The 23,456-nt window shown below is 39.7% G+C and overlaps 1 protein-coding gene across 10 annotated transcripts in view; it reads right to left on the bottom strand.

Moving 5' to 3' along the window:
• The window catches only part of tbc1d30 (TBC1 domain family, member 30), a 28,872-nt gene extending 6,412 nt beyond the window's left edge, over positions 1–22,460 (bottom strand). The window contains exons 1-14 of one of the 10 annotated variants that reach the window (XM_082511151.1): positions 21,666–22,460; positions 17,382–17,546; positions 9,332–9,393; positions 8,715–8,780; positions 8,019–8,144; positions 6,586–6,771; positions 6,329–6,398; positions 5,410–5,508; positions 5,121–5,289; positions 3,582–3,687; positions 3,387–3,493; positions 2,781–2,917; positions 1,448–1,687; positions 322–411 (exon numbers count right to left, since the gene is read on the bottom strand). In XM_082511151.1, the coding sequence (XP_082367277.1) occupies positions 322–411; positions 1,448–1,687; positions 2,781–2,917; positions 3,387–3,493; positions 3,582–3,687; positions 5,121–5,289; positions 5,410–5,508; positions 6,329–6,398; positions 6,586–6,771; positions 8,019–8,144; positions 8,715–8,780; positions 9,332–9,393; positions 17,382–17,546; positions 21,666–22,179 (2,137 nt within the window). In that variant the 5' untranslated portion in view covers positions 22,180–22,460. The other 9 variants (XM_082511149.1, XM_082511152.1, XM_082511153.1 and 6 more) reach the window with 9 other exon arrangements.
• Positions 22,461–23,456: the final 996 nt, after the last annotated feature.

The raw sequence follows: 23,456 nt of genomic DNA on the forward strand, positions 1-23,456 counted from the left end.
TAAATAAAAGCTTTCTTAGCACTGCAGACACATGTGTGCACTGCACAGCATTTTGAGAGCATCATCCATCTGCAAAACCGAGCCAACGAAAACCAGAATTTTGTCAAAAATCAATCATTTTTATAGATATACACCACTAGTAATCATTCAGTAGTCTTGCAAGATTTCCCCAGAAGAATTTAGTTCTCTACTTGTATTAGTTGTGTCTGTGGTAAGAATCTGTTGATTCCAATAAAGACCATTTCTAAAAAGTCGAACACCAAAGATTGCTCAAATAATCCCCAGAACACCCAATTTCAGAATGGCTGTTGACACAAGTACCGTCAGTGTGCTGCTCAGTAGTGCTGCCACTCTGTTTGCTGGAAGCCCCCTGAAGAACCCCTGGACTTGTGGGCGCTACAGGTCCAGGTCCTGTGAGTCACACGTCATAATCATCATCAACAGCTGGCTTTTTGGTTTCTTTATTCTCATCCATGTGTACCATTTCACTGGCATTTTATTTATTAAAGGGGACCCATTAGTCTCGTTTTCAGCTCCACATTTATCTTTTAAGTCTACTAGAGTAGCTTTGCATGATTAATATTTAAAAATTAGCCTCATCTATCTTACCATCCTGTCTGAAAGAAGCTAATTTAGCTCCTCTCCCTTTTAAGGCAGCCTTCTTCTGACTAGTTAAATATCTTTGCACTGATAAAACGAGGCGTTTCACTGGTCTTGCCCAAGATGTAAAATTAGTTTGAAATCCCTGCTCTAGATTTTCACGGTCTAGTGAGGTTGCTGTTGAAGTTCATTTCAGTCATCGATGTCATTTAGTCGTGTCAAGTCTCTCATCCCACGGTCAAACAGACCTCGGCTAGTGACAATTGATCTTTGGAGGAATATATATATGGTTTTTAATTTACTCTTTTATATTCTAACGCTTGGGTGTGTGCTTCCTTTGATATATGTGTATTCTCTCCTGCCTCCTTATAATGACAAATACTACATGAATCTGTGGGAAAAGCTGAGCTATATCCCTAAAATGACCATATTTAGGGATATCCCCTAAATATGACATCATAAAGACTAAGGAGTAGAAAAACAAAGTGTCTAAAACTGCTTAACTGAAGCCTGAGCTAGCATTTCACAGGTATTACTTGTACTTGCTGACATCATTACTTGAAACTTTGGTCATGTTTGATACAAGCATGCACAATTGTAACAGACAATAGGAAATGTATAATAGGTCCCCTTTAAGAAATGTTCTGGTGTGTCTCGACAGCAGAAACACACAAGATTTATGCACTGAAGAAAAAAAAAAGTAAAAACATCCTGAAAAAATAAATAATGAACATAATGAAACGCTTTTTTTTTTTATATGAGTGTCTTTGAGCAATACAAAAGCTCAAAGACATTCATCATCTTGGTAAACCAGCTGTGTGAATGCTGTTACTCATTTCTCACTTACCTGTGCGGATGTAGAGTTGCATAGCCTGTTGCTGCTGCCGTCGTTTGATGCGTGCGTATTGCTTCTTCAGGGCGTAGATGTCGGTGCTCATTCTCTCCATCATCATGCCGTTAATGGCTGCTTGATGCTCTGCCCTTGCACCTCCTCCTCCTCCTGATCCTCCACTACCAGCCCCTCCTCCTCCTCCTCCCACTGCTCCGGGGCTCAGCTCTGCAATGCTTCCCTGCTCGCCTCGTTGGTCTGAATGCAAGAATACATGTAAAACCAGAACACATGCTTTATTATTTCCACTTGTTTGGATCTATTTTATGACTGAACATGAAATAAAGTGATTAGAGTCAAATTAGCTGGTGGTTCAAAAAGGCAGATGGAGCAATTTAAGCAGAATATACAAAACAGGCCAAATCCAGCATGCCTTTTTGGCTCTTCTTAAGCTCTTTTTCATACTTATTTACTTGCCCAGTTTGGCTTTAAATCAAAATCAGCTGTGCTCTAGAAACATCAGATTTAGTACAAGCGAGAGAAAAAAAAAAAGCTGCTTGATGCTATCGATAGATGATAACATCTGGAGCATTCACTTAAATGTACACAACATGCTGCATTGTCTGATAGTGTTTTGGAGACTAGAAGTTACAAGTTTCAAAGACTTTCAAAGTAAGCCCAGCGGGCTGAGTCACTCTTTCCTGTTTTCTTTGCCTCTGATGGCATCACAATCATGGCGCTTTTAGACAAGCAGCCTTTGAAGATGACATAAAATGCATTTTGTTGAGTGAATTATTGTTTGTTTTCTCTTCAGCTTCACTGAAAGTTGGAAGTTATTTTCCATCTCAGCTCTTCCAGCAGGACACAACGAAAAATCCCCGTCAAAGACAAGCAGCTCAGTTTGTTCACTGTAATTACTCTGCTGTCTCAGAGCCCCTGTGCAGGCGATTGATTGATGTTCTTTTCCTTCACATTGCTTCCAAATATAATGAGCAGAGTTTCCCTTTTGAAGTAGGTTAAGACAGTTGTACTGATATCTTCTTATGAGGTTAAAAGTTCAGCTCAGGTTTGGAAAACAGCTTTTACAGATCTTAACCAATGTTTTTAACTAAAGCCCCCTGGCTGGTTTCAGCTTTTTCATGCTTGTACGAGTCCTTGAAGAAGCAGGAAGTGGGGATTTGTCTGGAGGAAACGGATCAGAGTCTGTCAGTACTTAGAGTCATATTAAGGGCAGGACACGAGGATTTGGGGCAGCAGTCCATCTGGAACTGCTTGGCTCCTGACTGTACCCACACTGAGGGTCACCATTTAAATCCCGTGTGTGTGTGTGTGTGTGTGTGTGTGCGCTGACCTTTGAGATGTTTCTGGTATCTCTGCAGTTCGGGGGCCAGTAGGCCACCCAGGGGACCCAGACAGCCGAGCGCAGTCACCACAGAATCTTCATCGTCCATGTCGGCGTCATCATCGCTCTCCCAGCTGCCCAGACCACTACTGCAAGAAAACCATCACCACCACCACAAAATACACATATTTATCTGTACAAGAGGCGAGATGTCAGACAGACAGAAAAAAAGAGTGTAAACACACTTTTGGACTGAATGTTTTGGTTTTCTGAACATTTGCTGACGACCAACATTTTACTGTTAATGTTGAATATTAGTGTCAGTGAGCAGAGTTGCACTGCTTTAATTTACAATGAGTTAATTCTGTATTAAAATTATAGTTGGTGATTACAAAGAGGCTTTACTGCTTCCTATACCGCGCCATTTTCCTTCTGAAAGTAGTGACCATCAGTATAATACAAGCATCTGTCCCATGGTCACACCTCCAGGTCATCACTAGCGGTCACAGAGAACATAAAAATGTCTTTAAGAGTAGTAAAGTGGAAAAATATTGAGTTGTGTTTTTTTTTTTTTTTTATACACAGCACTATTGATCTTCTGAGTTTAGAACAAACCTTCCATTGGATTTCACTGACGTAGGAAACGGAGTGATGTTGTAGGTGTATTTCTCTCTTAGCTCGGCTAGCTGAGGGAAGGGAAACACCGCCATGGAGTAAACCTCCTGACAGACACAGAAAGGAGACAGGTGAGGAAGCCATGATCACAACATGTACAGCATTAAAGTAGTGTGTGTGAAGTTTGCTCACTACCTGCATGAGCTCTGTAGGATCGATGAGGTTGTGCTCCAACATCTCTTGAGTGAGACAACCCATGGTGCTGTAAAACTCATCTGCTGTCTGACAGTACTCTATCCTCCTGAAGAAAGAGGAAGTGAGAGAACCAAGGATGGGTTTATAATTTGATTTAAACCATCAGAGATGTGGGATACACGTAAAAAGTTGATAAGCAATTTTTATTTATGTCAGAATTTATCAACAGTGTTAGCAGAATATTTTATCACTTTAAACACGCTTTTGCAAATGGTTGCCTTTTATTTTGAAAATTAACCAGATTAACTGTGCTGTTCCCATGTCTGACGTCCTGCCCTCTTCATCTTCTCTGTGAAGCTTCTGCAAAACAATAGACTTGAAGGCATTTTGAGGGACTCAAAACCATCAAAACCACTTTCCATCTGATATGTGGACTCACATCCTGTTTGGATGCAATCAGCTCCAGCAGCTGAAACCCCACAGGATGCATTTCCGGGGTAATTATTATTAATAAAATAGAATAGCAAGGGTGATATTCGCTTTCAGTGGATTTTTAATACCAAGGGAAATTAACTCATTCACTGCCAGCCATTGGCAGTGAATGAGTTAAATTCTCTTGCAAACACTGAAAAAAAAAAATTGGGTGGAGGTATGTAGCGCAAAGCTACATAACTCCCTGAGCACCATGCATGAACTGCAGTCCTGGACACAGACGAATATCTTGATTATTTTGTGATATTTTCTTGAGATGCATGGTGCTCAAGGAGGTATGTAGCTTTGAGCTACATACCTCCACCCAGTTTTTTTTTTTTTTTTTATATTTGAGTTTATATTTTATATTATAATATTCAGTGCTTGCAAGAGAATTTAATTGCCCTTGCCATTAATAAGCAGCAGAAATTTGCTTCCTCTAAAGCAGGGGTGTTGAACTCCAGGCCTCAAGGGCTGGTGTCCTGCAGGTTTTAGATATTACCCTGGGTAAACACACCTGAATGAAATGATTAGTTCATTACGAAGCTTCAATAGGATATCTGGACTGGATAGCGTAAGGACCTCAGTCAGTTGGGAGGGGCCCGAAGCCTCTACTCTCTACACACCAAAAGAAGTAAGCTGAGCTCTGTGGTTCAGGCTTCTGACTGGAATTCCTCTAGGTGAGGTGTTTTGAAAATTTCCAAATGGGAGAACCTGGACTTCTCTCAGCTGGCTTAGGAATGCCTCAGTGTCCCACCAGAAGAGCTGGAGGTAGTGGCTAGGGAGAGCTACTGACCCAGATGCATGAATGGATGATGTGAAATGTCCAGTTTTCCCCTATCTTAAAGGGCTAAAAAAAATCTTGATATAAAATCTACTCCAGCAGCCAATCACTTTTTAGTTACACGTAAGCTACGCCCCACCTCTGTTCATAATGTGCATGCATGAGTAACACTGCAACCAAACAGCCAAGCCACACCTGATGTAACATCTGCAGCAGAATTACCAAAACATACGTGTTTGGGTGTGTTCTCTACACCAGGTGTGACTGCAGGTAGGTTCACTTACTCTCCCAGTCTCTCCCAGATGGCGAGACCAACTCGAAACAGCACCTCTGACCCCTCAAAGAAAACAGAGTCCCAGATCTTCAGCACGGTGGGTGCCGGCAGGCAGGTGGCAAACATGGTCAGAAACCACTGCATAGTGAAGACGTTGGTCAGCGGAGGCTCGTAGCTGCCTGCAGCAGAGAGACAAACAGATATTAAACATGCATGAAAAAGTTCTTAGCCTCTCTGTAGGATGAACATCTAAATAGTTTACAGACTTTGTGACCAAATATCCCATATAGCAACTGTACCTCCAGCCTCTCGGTTGGCTGCTTTCTGAAGGTGGTGGAGGTGCTGGGAAAGCCTCGGCAGCTTTAGACGCAGCAGGTCTCTGAATACCGCCATGTCCACTGACAGGAGGAGACAACAGAGTAAGAAATCTAGCGTGATGAAAAGTTAATGGTATTCATTAATCCTCAGATTAGATCCCCAGATCCACAGTTTTTAAATTTACATAACTATTTTCATTTTTCACTGGAAAAATAAACCCAATTTGATATAAAATTTATTCTGTCAAGTCCATTAAATCACTAGTGTTTTCAAATCCAGGTAGGACCCATCTGCTGACTTAGACTCTGGGGGCGTCGGCCAGTTTTTGTAGGGCTTCAAGTGTTAGTGGATGAAAGAAATTCAGATTAAGCTTCTCTTTTTTCCCTATTTACAAATTTTTAAAAAAATTATGAAACAACCTTAATTTCAATCACACAATAGCCAACCCCCGGGGCCTGGCCCTGGATAAGAGGGTGGAGGGAGGGAGGGAGGGATGGATGATAGCCAATTACATTTCAGGAAATACAATATACGACTGAAGCTGAGACGTCACTACTCCAGGCCTACGTGTGGACTACAACATACAGGAATGCATTTATGGAGATTATTTCATCTCCAAATCAGATAAATGTACCCAAGGGAGTAAAAAAAAAACAATCAAAAACAAAACAGTCATGACTCTAAAATGCAGACAGATAATCTCCTGCATCTCTAATTGCTGCTGCTCTGTTAAGCACTCTGTATCTGCCCTGATGGAGTTCCTGCAATTTGGTGTCCACTTTCACATTTTTACATTTGGCACGACGATATTGTCATTAGCATCTTTTTAACACATAAGTGTGAAAATTAGATATTATGGCAGCCAGTAAAATCTTAGGTGTACTGTCATAGGCTGTTTACCTGATAACGCTCGCAAGTTGTTGGCAAAATAACTGTCAGGCAGCACTTTATCGATAAGATAGATCATCACCTGGATATGGATGAGTGGGGAAAAAAAGAACAGAAAATAAATAAAAAACATGGTTTAAGCACGGTTATGATCATTCAAAGCAAATTAAGCTACTTAAAAATGTTTTATTTTAAAATCCACCAGCATATGTAAGCAGACTAAACTCAATGACCTGAGTTTGATTATATGGTTAGATTTTGGTATATACCTTCAGTGCATCACTTTCATTGCCTTCTGTAACCTCCAGTATAAGAGCAGCCAGTACATTGAATCCTTGGCAGTAACCCACAGTTTTATTCCAGCGGGCGTATGCCAGAAGCACCCTCTTCAGCACCACCCTGTCTTGTTCCCCTTCCTGGCCACAATAAGAGCTGCAGCCTGTCCTGTGTAGATCCTGTGGACGAAAAGGAACAACAGCTTGGATTATTTTATTACAAGGACGTGCATTAACATTAAACAGGATAAATGATAACTAGACTTTGCCCTGTTTACGGAAACAGCCGTTCCTCTGTTGAATCAATGAGTCAGTGAGAAACAGCAAAGATCTGCAACGACTCAGCTGACAGAGTCATCCTGTGTTCTGACGCACAAGTCATCAGCAAACAGCATCTAAGCAGGTACACCTTCCGAGAAACACATTATATTTTATTGGTAGCTCGAATAAACTGTTGAATGCACATAAACAGCCATTACGGATGTATGCACTCACAAAAACAGCTCATCATTTTTTCCTCAACAGGTTGAGGAAAAAATGGTCAGGGGAAAGATGGAATGTTAATAATTATAGGTCTTGAATCCAGTGTAGTACTAAAGTTTCAAACACAGACTACACTGAGTGGACTAAATGCTAGTTTGATGACATTCACACCCAGTCTGGAGGAATAATTTACCTTTAATATGCTGACGTCTACGTCATCGCTGACATAAGAACTAAGCCTAGCCCTTAGTTTTACAGAAAAAAAAAAAAACTTTACAGGAATAAATGAAATTTTTAAATTCGTATCAATCACAGCTTTTTAAGTTTTTAAGGCTTTTTTCTGTGATTGTCAGGAAACATTTCAAAACCGCATCATACATTCAGATATTCTCATAGCACAGGTTCAGGGGTTTTGTGTTAGGATTACTAGTCATCAACACTAATAATTTAAACAGATAAATGGATTAAATACATAATGAAAATTCTTGCCTTTGACAGCCTAGTTGCAGTTACAAGTTTAATTTGAAGTTGTAGATTATCCTGGACATTTCAATACAGGGGTGACGCGCTTTTAGCACCACAGAATGGCTGTATAAGACGGATGTAGCTTCAGGGTCTCCATCCATATACATCCTAGTGACAGCATCCATCTTTTATGTAAAATGTATGCTAGGAGCCAGCCTCAAGTGGCCAATTACAGAACTGCAGTTTTTGGCATTTCATTTATCAAAGCCAGGACCTTTCTTTTAAAGATACAGGATCCAAAATGTTTAGAATAAAAGAGCTTTATGAATGTTTGTATGTGAAGTGCTTTGAGTGCTCCGTGGAGTAGTACCATGCCCTGCATGTGACCCTGAACTATGTCTACATTACACTTCAAAAGGTATTCAGTGGTCTGCCTGTTCTGTATTTTATGCTATATGCTGCAAATACAATTTGGTTACCTTGACGATCTGGATCCCAAGGGAGTCATCATCTGGATTGCTGCGTTCATTAAAGGCAAAACGAAGAGTCTTCTCCCAGTCAATAGAGATACTGTGGAGGTACTGGTCTGCTAAGGTTAGCCAAACCTGGATAATGACAACAGCAGCCAATAAACAATGAGTCAGTCGGTGCTGTGGTTTTTGTAGAAATCCAGCCAACATTTAGACGGTACTTTTACTTCAATTAGGAGCCCCTGTTCACTGTGACTCCCATCGTTTTACATCCACGCAAGAGAAAAGCTTTTCATTTTCTGATAAAATGAAAGTAATTGCTTCCATTTCTTCATACTTGCATCAAAAAAGATAAAACTGGGATGTGAGATGAATGGAGCGTAGATAAAGTACCTCTACACGCTGTTCTTTCATACTACGCTTTCTCTCTCATGACTGTAAAAACTTGGCCCGAAGGCTGACGACAACAAAGTGAACAGACGTTTCTTGCAATAGCACAGCTGGGCTCTCGCTTTTATTTGCTTAACACCCCGATGGCTTCAAAACACGACCAGAGAGGAAAAATGTGTAACGCTTTGTTTATCAAAACACCTTTTTATATGGAAGCAATTTTGTGCCCAAACAGAGAGAGTTTCTACTTTTTTTACTCACTGAGTATGACAAAGTTCTTACAAAGCTTATATTTGGGTGGTTAGAGCAACATACCCTGTTCCTCCATTCCTTTGGTATCCCAGTTGGAAGTCTTGCCACAGCTTTGAGGGCATCGTACCACTGTGGGGAAGAAAAAGCACTCAGTTTAATTGGTTTATCAATGAAAATACCCAGAATTATAATTTTTATATGCTTACTCTATTAAAGAAAAAGGAAAAAGCTATCCAGTCTCACTCACTATATGTCCATCTTCTACATAGAGTCTAAACATGCACGTAGTGGAATGTAAACATAATTTCAGACCAACAGCTTTAAAGTAGTAAAAAGAAGATGTATCAAGGAAGGATACTTGTGGTATCGAATAGAGTTACTGGCTTAATAGCATATAGATTATATTCAGTGCAATCACGTTCATCCAACTTTATATTTAGTGTGACGATTAATGTCACTGGTTGTCTAACTGGTTCAAGTGTGCTTAAAGATGTGTAGTTATTTCTATAATGAAGATGAACTGAAAAGAAAAAATATATATTCAGTATTCGTATGGTAGACATTTTTATTTTAACATGTCTATTTGTCTAAATTATGCATTGCTAATATGGGGGGAGGGGTATCTGCAGAATAATCTGAAGGTGTACTTAATATATGGGCAGTGTATCGTCACCCCTCACCTGCTGAAATCCATTCTTTCCCAGAGATGGTTCAATGGTAAACTTCAGCCTTGTGTCAACCCCTACAAACAAACAAACAGCTGGTTAGAGGCACCTTCTACTTGATGTTCAGACTTTTTCCAGATACAGAATTGTTTTTTTGTTTTTTTTGTTTAAATGTGTACACATGCACAGAAATGTTATCTGGAAATCGCACACTTAAAACATAAGGTAGTTAATGAACCCAAGTTATTGAGCTTCATAATTTAAAACCCACATTTATAAAAACGTTCCAGAGAAACATTTTTCCTCAAACACCTTTGTGTACTTCTCATTTCACTCAACAATCTGCTTAATGTTTAATGTTAAAGATCTCAAGTCTTTCTGCTAGTTTTAGTCAGATACACCCAATGGCAAAATGGCGCAGTTTACACATTTTCACGTGTATCCAAAGGAAAAATGGACATCTCATTTCCCGACTGTGATATTTTTTGGTTTGCTTTGGAGCTGTGAGTCGCTCTCCACTTCCTGGTAGTGCTGAATCCGCGTTTCAGTCTCCATTTCACTGATTAAATATCGTCTAAAACCTCATTTACAGCAGAATACAGCCCTACGAGAAGACTACCCGGAAGAGAAATTCTCATCTGAAGTTAAGAAGCCGTAAAGTCCTGACATGCCAGTTCTCTCGGCTCAACGCCAACAGCTCCGACTACGGCCATTTGCCTTCCCGTCCCCATCCAGCTCAGCCTCTGGAGGATTGGTGTCGCTCACGCGGGACACCTGCGTGGTTTTTCTCTACGATGAAACTCCGAACATAAGAAATAATGGCTTGTAACCTGAACGGTCCGCTTCTGCCGTTTTGTCGTGCGCCATTATGGATGAGCGCAGTTTTATTCTGCAGTGTCCTCTCGGGGCTTCGGGAGAGGATTAACGCGGAAAACCCTCCTACTTCCCCGTCACAGATTAGTCTAACGCAGCCGATTCAGTGTGGATACAGAACTGCAGCTAAGGCCGGCAGCAGCAAAGTTCAGAGGGCAAATTTAACCAGTTCTCCACAGTGTACGTGACATAACCACGGTAAACACGAACATAAACAAGGAGAGTGTGAAATGATGGGATAAAAGAGTCCACGATTCAAATCTTATTCTGAAAGTCTGTAATTTGATCGATTATCAAGGTAAAGGCAACGAACCTCCACCCAAATACAGCAGCGGTTTTAACAATCTCTTACACTGCCGCACATGTGCCAGAGAAACGTCTCAGTTTTATTTCAAACCTGGAATCTACTTATTCTTACTTTCACTGCGTCTCGTTTAGATTTCGACTTGCTCTGTTACCCCCTTTTCTATTTAAGTGATCTCGAGTATTTTTAAGGTTTTTGTCTTATTCCATTTTAATTGTCAATTCTACTTTAATGAGCTATGCTATAAAGTTTTTTCCAGCCTGTATCATAATGATTTCCACATTAACAAGATTCAAACTAAATGTGGGTCAAACAGTTTTAGTGGGACACATTCATGCCTGAAATTTTAATATATGTATCCAGCCATGACCTTTTGTCGCTTACATCACATTATTGGTATTTTCATTTACAATGTGCTACAGTTCACTACTGTAAACTGTACTGTAATATTTACATATTACAGCCATTTACTATTGGAATTACATTATAATAATGTTTAATGACAAAAATCAAACCCAGTGCATGGGGTTGACAAATATAAAAATATTTTACTCCCATTATAAGTAAATCCTATGAATGCAAATCAACAGCAACCCCAGCCACTAAAGATGTGCCCATTCATTTTAGCACCTGGTGTCTGCACAACACTTTCCCATGACCTCATATGCCATATATACCATTTCTTTGGAAATAAATAGCTTGTTTTATGTCACCTGCACATATTTGCTAACCACATGTCTGATGCATCAGACATCCGCAAATACACAGAAAATAAGCCAAGTCACTCATGACTGTTCGCTATGCTGGTTAATCATTTCTTAAAATGACTAACACACAAATTATTGTTTTAAACAGTCCTAAAGGATCCATTCTTAAAATGTTTGTAATACCACATTAATGCTTAACTGTGCCATTATTTTGATAATCATAATTGGAAACATTTCTTGAATGTGATCTTTCTTGGCTTGTAAAGGAAAGTATGATTTTTTAAAAAATTTCTGCACCCACATGACCCAAAATCTCCAACAACAGCGTGGACTTTATTAATATTATTAGATATTTCAGCCCAACATTTCGTAGTATTTTGGCATGTATTCCTTTTTTAGCGCTGCTCTGCCTGCAGATGTTTAAAATAAGCCCATATACTCGAAGGTCACCTGGCTCTAAGGTGCACAGCAGCCGGGGTGCACTCCTGGATATCCCGTTGCGCTTCTTCAGGACGCTGCTGATGATGTTACCGACCCCTCCCGAGCTTTGCTGCCGCTGCTTCACGCCCGCTCTCGGCCTTCTGCCGGCGGCGGGGAGCCGTTCCTGTCTCATCCCGGAACCAGAGCTGTAAACGCGCTCAGTTACCTCATCGTTTGGTTCCGCTTTTACAGGCACTCCTTTGATGGGGGGCTAGAAGACATTCTGGCCGCTCCTCCAAACGCTCTCCTGTAAATCAATCGATTAAAATGATGTTTCAGCCTTCTTCCGGTGATGTCTCGTTCTTCTGATTTATTCCGGAGGAAACAACATATCTCCGACGTATCAGTAAGTGCGGTACTAAATCACCCAGCACGCCATGTTCAAAGGCTCCAAGTGATGCATTAAACATAAGAAAGGTAAAAAATAGCCGAAAGTAACCGTTTGTGCTCCTTTAGCGCCGCTGATGCTGCTGCACGCCTCCTCATCCTCCTCCGATATGGCGTCACCGGGAGGAGGCGCACGGACGGAGGGATGCGGTAGGATGGAGAGACATGTGGGGCAAGATAAAAGGATGAGGTAATGGTGGAGGAGAGCGCATGGAAAGGGGAAGTGGAGATTCAGTTTTGTAACCCACTAAATCCTAGCGCACCTAATACAACAATGTCATCTCGCTGCTTACATCTATTTAGACAAAGTCACATTTCCTTTCACAGTGAACTGAGATGAGCAGACAGCAGTGGGCAGACTTTATCTGACAGCAGGGCACAACACTTCACACGAAGAGACAGAAGACCTGCAACCAAGTAAATGCCTTTCCTATACCTACAGCAAAGATTAATTCTCAGACAGGAAAACCCTTTCTGGGGTAAGGTCAAGCGTCAAAAAGGCAAGGCTCTTCCTTAAAGTAGCAGCTCATAGATACAAAGATACACAAGAGTTTTTTTCTTCCACAAAACTTTAAAGTACACAGTGAAAAGAACGATTACACCATTTTTCTAAAGATTTTCGGCATTGGGTAACTTATCCAAGTGTTTCCCAACCTTTTGGGGCCACGGAACATGTCACATTAGAAAAACCACACGGCACACCACCAAACAAAAAACATGTCACAAAAAGGATATTGATCTTTTGACACGCACCAGGCATAGCGGAATTGCCTCGGTTTGTCCCCAGTATACCCCCAGTACTTTTTGCTTTCATTACTCATGCTAGGGCCTTCATCTCGGTCGGAATTTTCTCCAGGACCAGGTCAGATTGACTACTTTTTCTTTTTAAATATTTATCCATTGCTATTTCGCGCTGCCTTGTCTCACTCGCAGCATGACTATTGTGTAATTTCTTCTGCGTCTTCTTCTGTTTTACTGGCAGTTGGCAATCCATTTGATTAGAGCAGGTAGTTGTACTGCCCTCTAGTAGAAAAAAAAAAGGTAATTGTTCTGCCCGTTACTCACGCCTGTCGCTTAGATTACTAATCAGGTGGAACCAAATAATCTTCCATGGCACACCTGATCATTTCTCATGGCACACCTATGTGCCACGGCACAGTGGTTGGGAAACACTGACTTATCCTACAATTCAAACAGAAATCCTTTCCTAAAATGTGTATACTCTCCCTCCGTTTAGTTATCCATCTTCATAAACGTTCTAAAACAAAATGTGGCAAGCAATCAAAGAAATCTTTGCAATGAAAATCAATGATGCTGGCATTATGATTCAGCCCTAACAGGTGCAGGAAGTGCTTCCTGAGTGGAAAACATTTAGTCTAAATGAAATTACCTGCAACAGACTTTACATAAAAATAAATCAAGGCCTTTGTGGTGAAACTGTTCAGCCGGTAAAGCTTCATGATGAATTACCTCAGCTCTAGATGTTTATGTTCCAAGGACAGCACTAATAACAAATGTGTTTCTATCATGGAAATTATTTTGGGGCTGTACACATCTGCTCATGTACAGAAGCTGCTGTTACACAGCAGACAGACATCATTAAAAGATACTGTAAGATAAATAGTTAACTGATAAATCTTTAATGTCCCAGTTTGAAAAAGCTCTTTCCAGCCCTCAGGCAAACATGCCCAAATTAACTGAAATTTTAATTAGAGTCAGGAAAAGTACAATCAGACATTTTATGAACTAGTAAGATGCAGATGAAAAATTATACCACACATAATTCAACCTGATTACATTTTGACTGCATTTTTCCTGCTCTGCCTGCTGCTGCTGCTGTTGTTGATGTTAATATTAATATAAAAATATTTACGCATTACCATAGCGACCAGAGAGCATTAAAGGGCTGAGAGGAGGATGTTACTCTCAATGTTGTTGCCGCATTTCAGGAGTACACTGCTAATAAAGTTACACAGTGAATTCGCATTTATTATTATATTTACAAAATACCAGTTTGTGTCTCGGTCGTATCATTTTATTTTGTTGTATTTATCTGCGACACCTTAAAAGCCGGTCAGTGAAAATATTCTCTGACATTAAACGGGTCCATGGCGCAAAAAAGTATCAGGACTCTTTGGGGACCCTAGCATGAGTAGTGGTCAGAAGAAAGCAAAAAGGGTATACTGGGGACAAACCGAGCCAATTCGGCTATGCCTGGTGTGTGGGGAAAAATTAGCAATATCCATTTTGTGACATTTTTGTTTGGTGGTGTGCCGTGTGATTTTTCTAATGTGAAATATGTGCCGTGGCTCCAAAAGGTTGGGAAACACTGCTCTAATGCAGAGACACACACACACTCACACACATCCTGTAGTAACAGATGGTCTGTTTTTCCCCTGTAGGAACAATTAGATCATAAATTGCTATTTGTTATGAAGTCATAATCTTGATATAAACACGTTCATGTCATTTCATGCATTAAAAAGTAATAAAGCATTGACTGAAATTTATTGTTTAGTATTTTCTATGTCACCAGCAAAAACCATTCAGCCAAATCACAGCCTTTGCAGTGTTCAACAGGAGCCATATTACCATATTAATGTTCTGTGTTGTGCAACTGACCACCTAGTGTACGACTGGCCTGGTCATAAAGTCTGTAAATGGAAAGCAGCACTGGAAAGCTTATATTCTGTTATAGAGACCATGATGGGAGCCAATATGATGCACAGTGATGGAAAAGAACAGTCTCAGTAAATGCATAATAGCTATTCAGTGATATCTTCACTTCTCTGGCCAGGCCTGCCTCTAGGTGTCTGATAAGTGGAGTTAATCAGTGTTAAGGCCAAAATCTACAGTTCCTGTAGTGGCCACATGAGTATGGAAGCCCGTTTCTGCCACACACACACAAAAAAAAAAAAAGTATCCATAACTCGAAATTTCAACTTATTAACTCAAACTTTTGAGAAAAGTAACTCGAAATTTCAAGTTAGCACTGCTAATCAGTAATCTACGTGAATTACATAATTTTCTTGTTACCCGGAAGCTGAATCCCTCAGCTACAAATGCTACAGCTAAGCTACCAGTATTACAGCCAGTCATTAATGCCCAAATTGCTGGATATTTTCAGCGTGGCTTTACACATGATGAAATCATTGTTTTATTAGCAGAATCACATGGCATTACTATCAACAAACGCACTTTCGAAAGCGTCAATTTGTTGTGATTCGGTTTTGAGTGCGCATTCCAGATTACTGATTGACAGAGCTAACTCGAAATTTTGAGTTATGGATACTTTTTTTTTTAAAGTTGCAGAAACGGGCTTCCGTACATGAGGCTGTTACAGCATTTAAAAACTGCGTATTGCCTGGTATAGGAAGGTAAAACAGTTTTGGTCTCACCTACACTAATTAAATTAAATTAACTGGACATCTCCACTTTCATACATTTTAAAGATTATTATCATTACTTTTTTTGTTGTTTCGGCTTCTTTTTGGATCATAAATTGGCATGTTTTGGTTTAAACTCCATTTCTCCTGTTGTTTGACAAATCTGGTTTGGATCATGTCATCCACGATTTGTACCTCTCAGTTTTAAGTTGTTGCTCTAGTTTATTTGCGCCTCCAAAGACCAATGAACCCCTGAGACGTGCAGACACAATCCTTTCTGTACTTTCACTCTGAGAATTTCAGGGTGAATTATTTCACTCTGTCATTTCTGCTGTCAAACTTACTGTTTCCAAGATGTAAAAGATAATCAGTATAGTCAGGATATTCATGTTCATGCATCTACCATTTGCTTAATTCACAACCTGCTTCTTGAAAATATAAGAGTGTAATTTTGATACTTCAGGGAGTTTGACTACAAAGAAAAGGTCCCACAGGATGAGAAACCTCAACCATCTAAACCCCAAAAAGGCCACAGAAACAAGGCTGACATGTGACCATTTAAAAAAAACAAAATGGCTCTCATGTGTGTCTGCATCTGATTTGCAGAAAAGGACAGAAAAAAGTGAAATTAGTAACCATGTTTCATTTGCTGTGTTGTCTGGTAATTATTCAGGTTTCTGTAGGAACGCCTCCATTAGCTGCCATTTCTTTCTTTTTTTTCCTTTTTTTGAGCGACAGGCTTCTCATGATTCATAAATTGGTGGCAAAAACATGGAAACCTAAAGTTTCCTCTTAAAAGTGAATCTTTGACCTCTTTATTTTTTCAGTGAAATGAAATTTAAAAAACAAACAAACAAACAAACAAACAAACAAACAAACAAACAGGGAATTGATTTTCAAACAAAGGGTTGCTCTGAAAGTCTAAATGTGAAATTCAATTAATGTACAGCGTTACACTAAAGCCAATCAAAATGCAGGATACTTTCTGAACAAAACACATAATATAACATATAATATGGACGAGTAGGACAAGGGAGACAAAAAATGGTGTGCAGGAGAAACACCTGAGCACCCTTACAAGACCTGTATAAATGCATTTTTGTTAAAATAAATTAAAAAAAAAAAACAAAAAACAAAAACACACACACACACGCACACACACACGCGCACACACACACACACACACACACACAAAAAAACAAACAAACCAAATTCTACTTCATTTCTCTTTCATGATTTATGATATCGGACTAGGTGTCACAAAAATATTTTAGGTCCTTTCAGCACCCATCCATAATTATTTTGTTTCCTTTTTTTCCTATTCTCAGCTTGCATGGAATTGAAAAAGCCATCCTTAATATGGTCATCTCACCTTCTACCTACCTGCTGTTCAAACCTAGTGCTTACGATGGGCAGCCAATAAGAACAAAGAACACCTTAACAATAGAGCAACTAAAATAGCCTCCTTCAAAGGACACCAAGATTCAGCATGAGATAAATACAGATGATTTTAAACCATGAATCACACAAAGCTACCCTAGATGAGTCCAAACAAACATCTGGAGCTGAAATGGACCATAATGACCAATAACTAAATAACACACCATAATGGAATTAGTGTTAACATGTAGATTTTTTAAGAAGTACACTGTGTTAATACACACTCCTGAATTCAGATGAAATAAACTCATGAGACGTTTCATAATTTATTCGAGAGAAAGAATGTGAATAATGATACACATAATTTGTGTTCATTTTCAGCCACTCATATTCATATAATTTTTTGAAGGATGGTGCAGATTTTGTGGCCTTCCCAGCTCAGTGCAGTCAGCTAAGAGGACCTCCACCTGTTGTTTCACACAGTTACACCTCCTGTGTCACCCTGCCTGGTTTGCTATTACATAAAAACAATGAGTGTATAGTCTTACGTCGTTTTTGTGACACGGCCTGAAGAAACGCTGTGATAATGTCGTAGTTCTTCTGCAGTTTGTGGCAAAGTCGGTCCCGTCTCTTCAGCTGGCGAATCAACTTGGCCGACTGAAGGCCTGTACGATATTTCACCTCCTGGATGATTGAATGCAGCTCCTCTGGGGCTGAAAACAAACACAGAAAATTGGTGGTACAAACTCCACACAAAAAAACCCTGGCTTGATGGTAGAATTGAACTCAGCACATTTTTATTGTGAGGCAATATTGCTAACCACTGCTCGACCTGTGCTGCCCTTACAGCATTTATTATTATTATTATTATTATCATCATTATTTTAAATGCCAGTAACAGCCCAAAATTACGTCATCTATTGATCTCTAACTTTTTCAGATGATCACATTTTAGGAACATGTGTCTTTCTTTAACCTACATCTTTTTCAAACACATATTGTCCACAATAATATGTACTCAAAATAAAGCCGTGGCACAGTTTTGACACACCCGTGATATCTGCAGTCCTCTGATAAATCATAATCTCACACTCATTAGCCTGTTTTTCCAAGCTGCAGGCAAAGGAGGAAATGAAAACCAGATCAGCAGTGCCACATAAACACAAACCCTCCACCCATTAATGGAAACATGGCGTTTAAAATCTGATCACAGCAATAGATCTAAGGAAAAACAGGGGACACTTTTGGTTGTTTTTCTCATGTGTAAAATAAAACAGATACAAGAGCAGTTAAAAGTAGTTCTTACTTCATTGTGACATACATCTATTAAGGATCGAAGGATGGACGGACAAGCCATTCAAATAAATCAATAACTTTTTTTTAAAATTATTAATCCTGCTAACTACCACACAGACAAATCACATAAACTTTGGATGTTATGCATTTAGCTTTTTGGTGTGTGTATTATTTTTGCAAATACATTTGGATTAAAGCTAATAAAAATAATATATCCACAGACATTGTATCAATTTTCACAACTGTAAGAGTCTAATGCAGCCAGTCACTGGTTGCCAATTAGGGACGCACAAATCTGATATTTAGTTATTGGTCAGATCCCGACTCAAAATGGTGGATCTGGTATCAGTAAAATCTGTCCATCTACTTGATTCAATTATATGCTGTTCTGTGTTTGCTGTACCAGTAGTGCGCTGGTTGCTAACAGCAAAGAGTCAGCAGTTTGGTGGCACAACCGTTGATGACACTTGTGGCTTTTCTGCAGTAGTCTGCATAGAATGACTGAATGTAGTGTAAAGCGCTTTGGGGTCCTATGGACTAGAAAAGCGCTATACAAATGCAGGCCATTTACCATTTAGTCTCATTTCATTCATCCTGATACCTGATCCTGAAACTATGCTCTGATTTCATTGAAATAGCCCCCACATCACCACGCTGATAACCAGAGTCGGCTTTGCTGTGTTGCAGATTTGAATGGCGAGTGGTAAAACACACACTGACGGCCTTCATGTATTCAAATGTCCAACTAACTGTTCAACAACACTGGTGAAGATGAAGCTTTTCTTTTTAAGGGGAATTCATAGTACTGTACTGTGCCAGCTTGAGTAGGTACACAGAATGAAATGATCTGAAACAAACCAGCGTGTCCAAAAAGCAAAATTAAGGTCTTGCAGTAACCTAGTCAAAGCCAGGACTTTGGTTAAATTGAGATGCTTTGGCATGACCTTAAACAGGCTGTTCTTGCTGGAAAACCCTCCAGTGTAACTGAATTAAAACAATTCTGCAAAGAAGAGTGGACCAAAATTCCTCCACAGCAACGTGAAAGACTCATCACCAGTTATCACAAATGCTTGATTGCAGTTCTTGCTGCCAATTTTCACACAAGTTCAGGTAGGTGTGGATAACTTTTTCCCCTTATAATTGAATTAACCTTTGAAAACCTGTGTATACTCAGGTCATCTTTGAAAAATAAAAAAAATTTGAATGATGGTTCAAATTTGCCCATTCCGGGTAAGGGACGAGACACTGCCCCAAGTGGAGGAGTTTAAGTATCTCGGGGTCTTGTTCATGAGTGATGGGAGAAGGGAGCGGGAGATCGACGGACAGATTGGTGCAGCGGCTGCAGTGATGCAGACGCTGTACCCCACCCTACCTTTTTTCTTTCAAAGTTAGGAGAGCAATGTTTACATCAAGCCTTATTTGTAAAAAAAAAAAAAGATTCCCAACCATTTATATGCTTGTGAAATTAACACTTGTATCAGATCAGTGGTCTCCATCACCATATACATGAATTCAGGGCTGTGTAGTTATTTAAATTTTACATTTCAAAAACAAAAAAATATATTAAAAAAAAAAAATCCTTTTTTCATTTTTTGTTTAATTTTACCCATATTCATTATACCTTTCGCATTAGCGTGTAAGAAGTTCAGTTAAGTTTGCATTTACAGTTTTATTTTGTTTTTTTAGCTGAACCACAATTTAGGTTAAAGGAAATGTACTTAATTAAAAGCACAAGTTTCTGCCTTTTTAAGTGTAATAACGCTAATATTTTCCCAGCATAATGGCACATGAAGCCAAGATATCTGTAAGTTATCAAAGCAGGGAAAAGTTGGATATGTCGATCCCTTATACAAACGAGAGTGCGTAAGCGTAGCTAATAAACTGTGCTGCCCTGGAGCGATCAATAAAGTGTAACATTTACCAAAAAGGGTTTTAAACTTTTCCACGGACCATTCCTGACCAAACACAGGAGCAAAGCGAGTATGCATATTTTGGCTGGTATTTCAGGTATTATTTAAGAGTATTTCCTCTTCCTGAGTGGCAGCCCTGAGCATTGTCTAACTCATACCAACCCTCAGCAGTGGAGAGTGCAAACACTGAAGTCACAGGTCTGCCCGTGTTGACTGAAGGATTCCTTTAAACGAGAGGAAACAATGGCAGCATGGACCTCACAGTAACATGCCAAGTGGGAATCTGGGGCAACAATGAAGGACGCGAGTAAATGAGCTGTCAGTGCACTCTGTCTCTGTCATTGTAACAGTCTGAACACTGAGCTTTACCCACATTACACTCAGCCTGCTCGGCTCACTCCAGTATCTGATTACACTTACAGACAAATCAGCTATATATCAAGATGTATCTGTGAATTGGAAAACACACACACACGCCTTCCTCATTACAGAGACTTCTGGAATGAATTATAGAAGATTTGGGATGAAGCTTTTACAAAAATAAACAAAGATAACCTCAAAGCTTAAAGAAAAGCTCTGTTAAATGTCTCAATTAGAGAGCAAGAAAACAGTAACTAGATCATTTATAGGTGTGAATTAAAAGACAGATAAAAAGCCTCCAATCAACAGGGTTTGTGATCTCTGCAAATAAATTCTGGCACCCACTGAAGCATTTTAGATCTTCTTTCAATGCAAAAACCACCACAATTGTGTTTGGGATTCAGTGTACTCATGTTTAAAATACCCTATTCTGATCAAATGCCCAAATGAAATAACAGAAAAATGCACAACTTCTGTTCAGTCAGGTAAAATGCACACTCTGTCTAAACAACATGTGGACTAGTTGCACCTGCATGCATACTCACCTCACAAAAGCTCAATTTGAGCCAGGAAAAAGTGAAAATATTCATAGTAAGGAGGTAAAACCTCCCCCTACTTAATTAAAAAGACAACAGTTACTGTATAAAATAATAATAAAAGAATGCTAATTCTGAATTTTTCCATATTTGGGAAAGATTTTTATGGAATGACCCTTCATAAAATATCCAAATTTCTTTGTCCATTTGACCTATAAGGAATACAATACCATTTTAAGATCCTTGCATTTCCATGGTATGGTTTTCTTTTCTCTATTACCTCATTCAACCTCTATGGTCATTTCAAACTAGCATTCGTTTCAGTGTGTGAGACTGAGCATTAGCCAGGTCAAACTGGAGGCAAAGGAGTTTTTCCTCCCCACTGTTGCCAAGTGCTTGCTCATAAGGGCTCATCTGTTGTTTGGGGTTCTCTCTAATATTGCAGGGCCTTTCCAGATAAAGCACATTTAGACACCTGTTGTTGTGAATACGATTTGACAATAAATTGTGCGATGAAGTGGTGAAAGTCTTCAAAATATGCAAGATTTCTTTTTTATATAAATGGGCTAAAGAACATGTCTTTGTTTCCTTACTTGTTAGTGCAATAATGCAGGAATAAAACGGACCAAAAACACATAATATCAGCCATAAAACAAACAGGTGGTAAGCATCATTTATAGAGGAGGAAAAAGAGATAATCGGTGGTTGAGTTTGAATGATCAGTCTGTACCTTTCTGAGCCAGGTAGTTCATCTGGTGCCTCCTGGTGTGCTTCTCCTGCAACTCCTGCAGGAAGCTGGACCCGGAGTTACTGCGGCCCAGGAAGGCATCGGACCCGGACGCCTCCGTGGAGCTGTCCCAGCTGTCCGCATTCCTCCTGCTGCCTCCGCTGTATGTATCATAAAGCTCCACCAGGAGACAGTCCACTATGGAAGCCCTCGGAGTTCTGACTGCATCTCCCACAGATTCAGAGTCGCTGTCACCGGCCGCGTTGGTCCTTTGGGTGGCAGTAAAGGTGTCAGGCGGCTGTCCACGCTCTCTGGGCACCTCCTGCTCTCCCGGACATGATGATGTGTCATTCGATGACTCGGTGGGGCTCGTCCACTGCTGAAAGCCAGAGAAATCGTCCTGCAGGGAGGCAGCAGAGTGGGCATAAACCTCGCTCTCTTCCTCGGAGCGCAAGCCACCGTCACATATGTCAACTTCTAAAAGTTCATTCCCGTTTACTTTCACCCTCGACGCCATTGTTTTTATTAAGAGAAAACAAAACGAATGAGCTCTCTTATCCTGCTGCAACTGTTTTAACAGTAAACTGTCATTTTCCTGACTTGCTTTAAGTTACAAAGTTAGAGCGTTTCGAAGAGGATAGAGTTCCTGGAGCGCTCCATTTCTCACCTCAGAAAGGTGGAGACTCGTCTGGCGGCTTTTACTTTCCTTCCTGAATATTCAGAACTGGAATTCACTGCTCCCCCCCCTCCAGGACTACACAATGGACCAGCCCACTACGCTGAACTTCTCCAACTGCTGCCAAACTTTCTTCAGGTCGCGCGACAGGTGCGACAGGTGCCGGGAGCTGCTCCATTGGCCAATCAGAGATGAGCCCAAAAGTATCTCGACCAATCCGTTTTCACCTTTGAGGACCAATTCATTAACGTTTGCACGGAAATTCGTAATGTGACTCCTCTAAACGTTCAATATGTGTATAAATAAAGATTTTTAAAAAACAACTTTTCAATATGTATTGATACATTTATTTTAAATAAACAAATAAAGGCTAAAATGAAGTAGATATGAAACATATACTTTTTACCCAAATTTTAATACAAGGCCCATCTTTTAGCAGTGAATCTTTCACAGCTTTCCTTTCATATAAAAATAACTTCAGGTCTTTAGATTTTTCAAAATCCTTGCAATGTGAGTCTAGCTTACAGGAGTTTTGTTTTTGTTTTGTTTTTTTACCTTGGCAAATTTCAATGATCTGTAACTTATATTCATATTCTAACAGCCCAGTGTCACGGTAAAGGATGAAATAAGCATGAAAAAGCACATCTTGTGTTTGTTTAAAAATGTACATTTCTCTTGAGCCTGGTTGATTTTCATGCTAACTGATACAAGAAACATAATAATGCAATCAAAAATATGTCCCAGCAGTGAAATGTATACAACCCAGCCCCAAATGCGGATTTTTAAAAACTCATATGAAACTGTTCTGAATTTTTACGTTTCATAGATTCATAGAAATGTAATAAACATGTGCATTTTTGAAAAGGTGATTTGATTACATAAGAGGTGATCACAAAGAAATCTCTGAATTGACGTCAGCTTGGCATTAGAGTAGAAACTAAATGTTTATCGCAGTCTGGTACGATAAAATCTTTGGCTATATTTTGATTGCTAAGAAGCAAATCTGTTTAAAAAGCGAAGTTAATTGAAGGATTGCCCTTGAATTTTATTTTTTTTTACAGATAGACGAAAGAAAGAAAGAAAGAAAATTAAAGCATAAAATAAAAGCTGTAGTCATG

Source organism: Aulonocara stuartgranti (assembly GCF_965226115.1).
Source record: "Aulonocara stuartgranti genome assembly, chromosome: 17".
Taxonomy (NCBI): Eukaryota; Metazoa; Chordata; class Actinopteri; order Cichliformes; family Cichlidae; genus Aulonocara; species Aulonocara stuartgranti.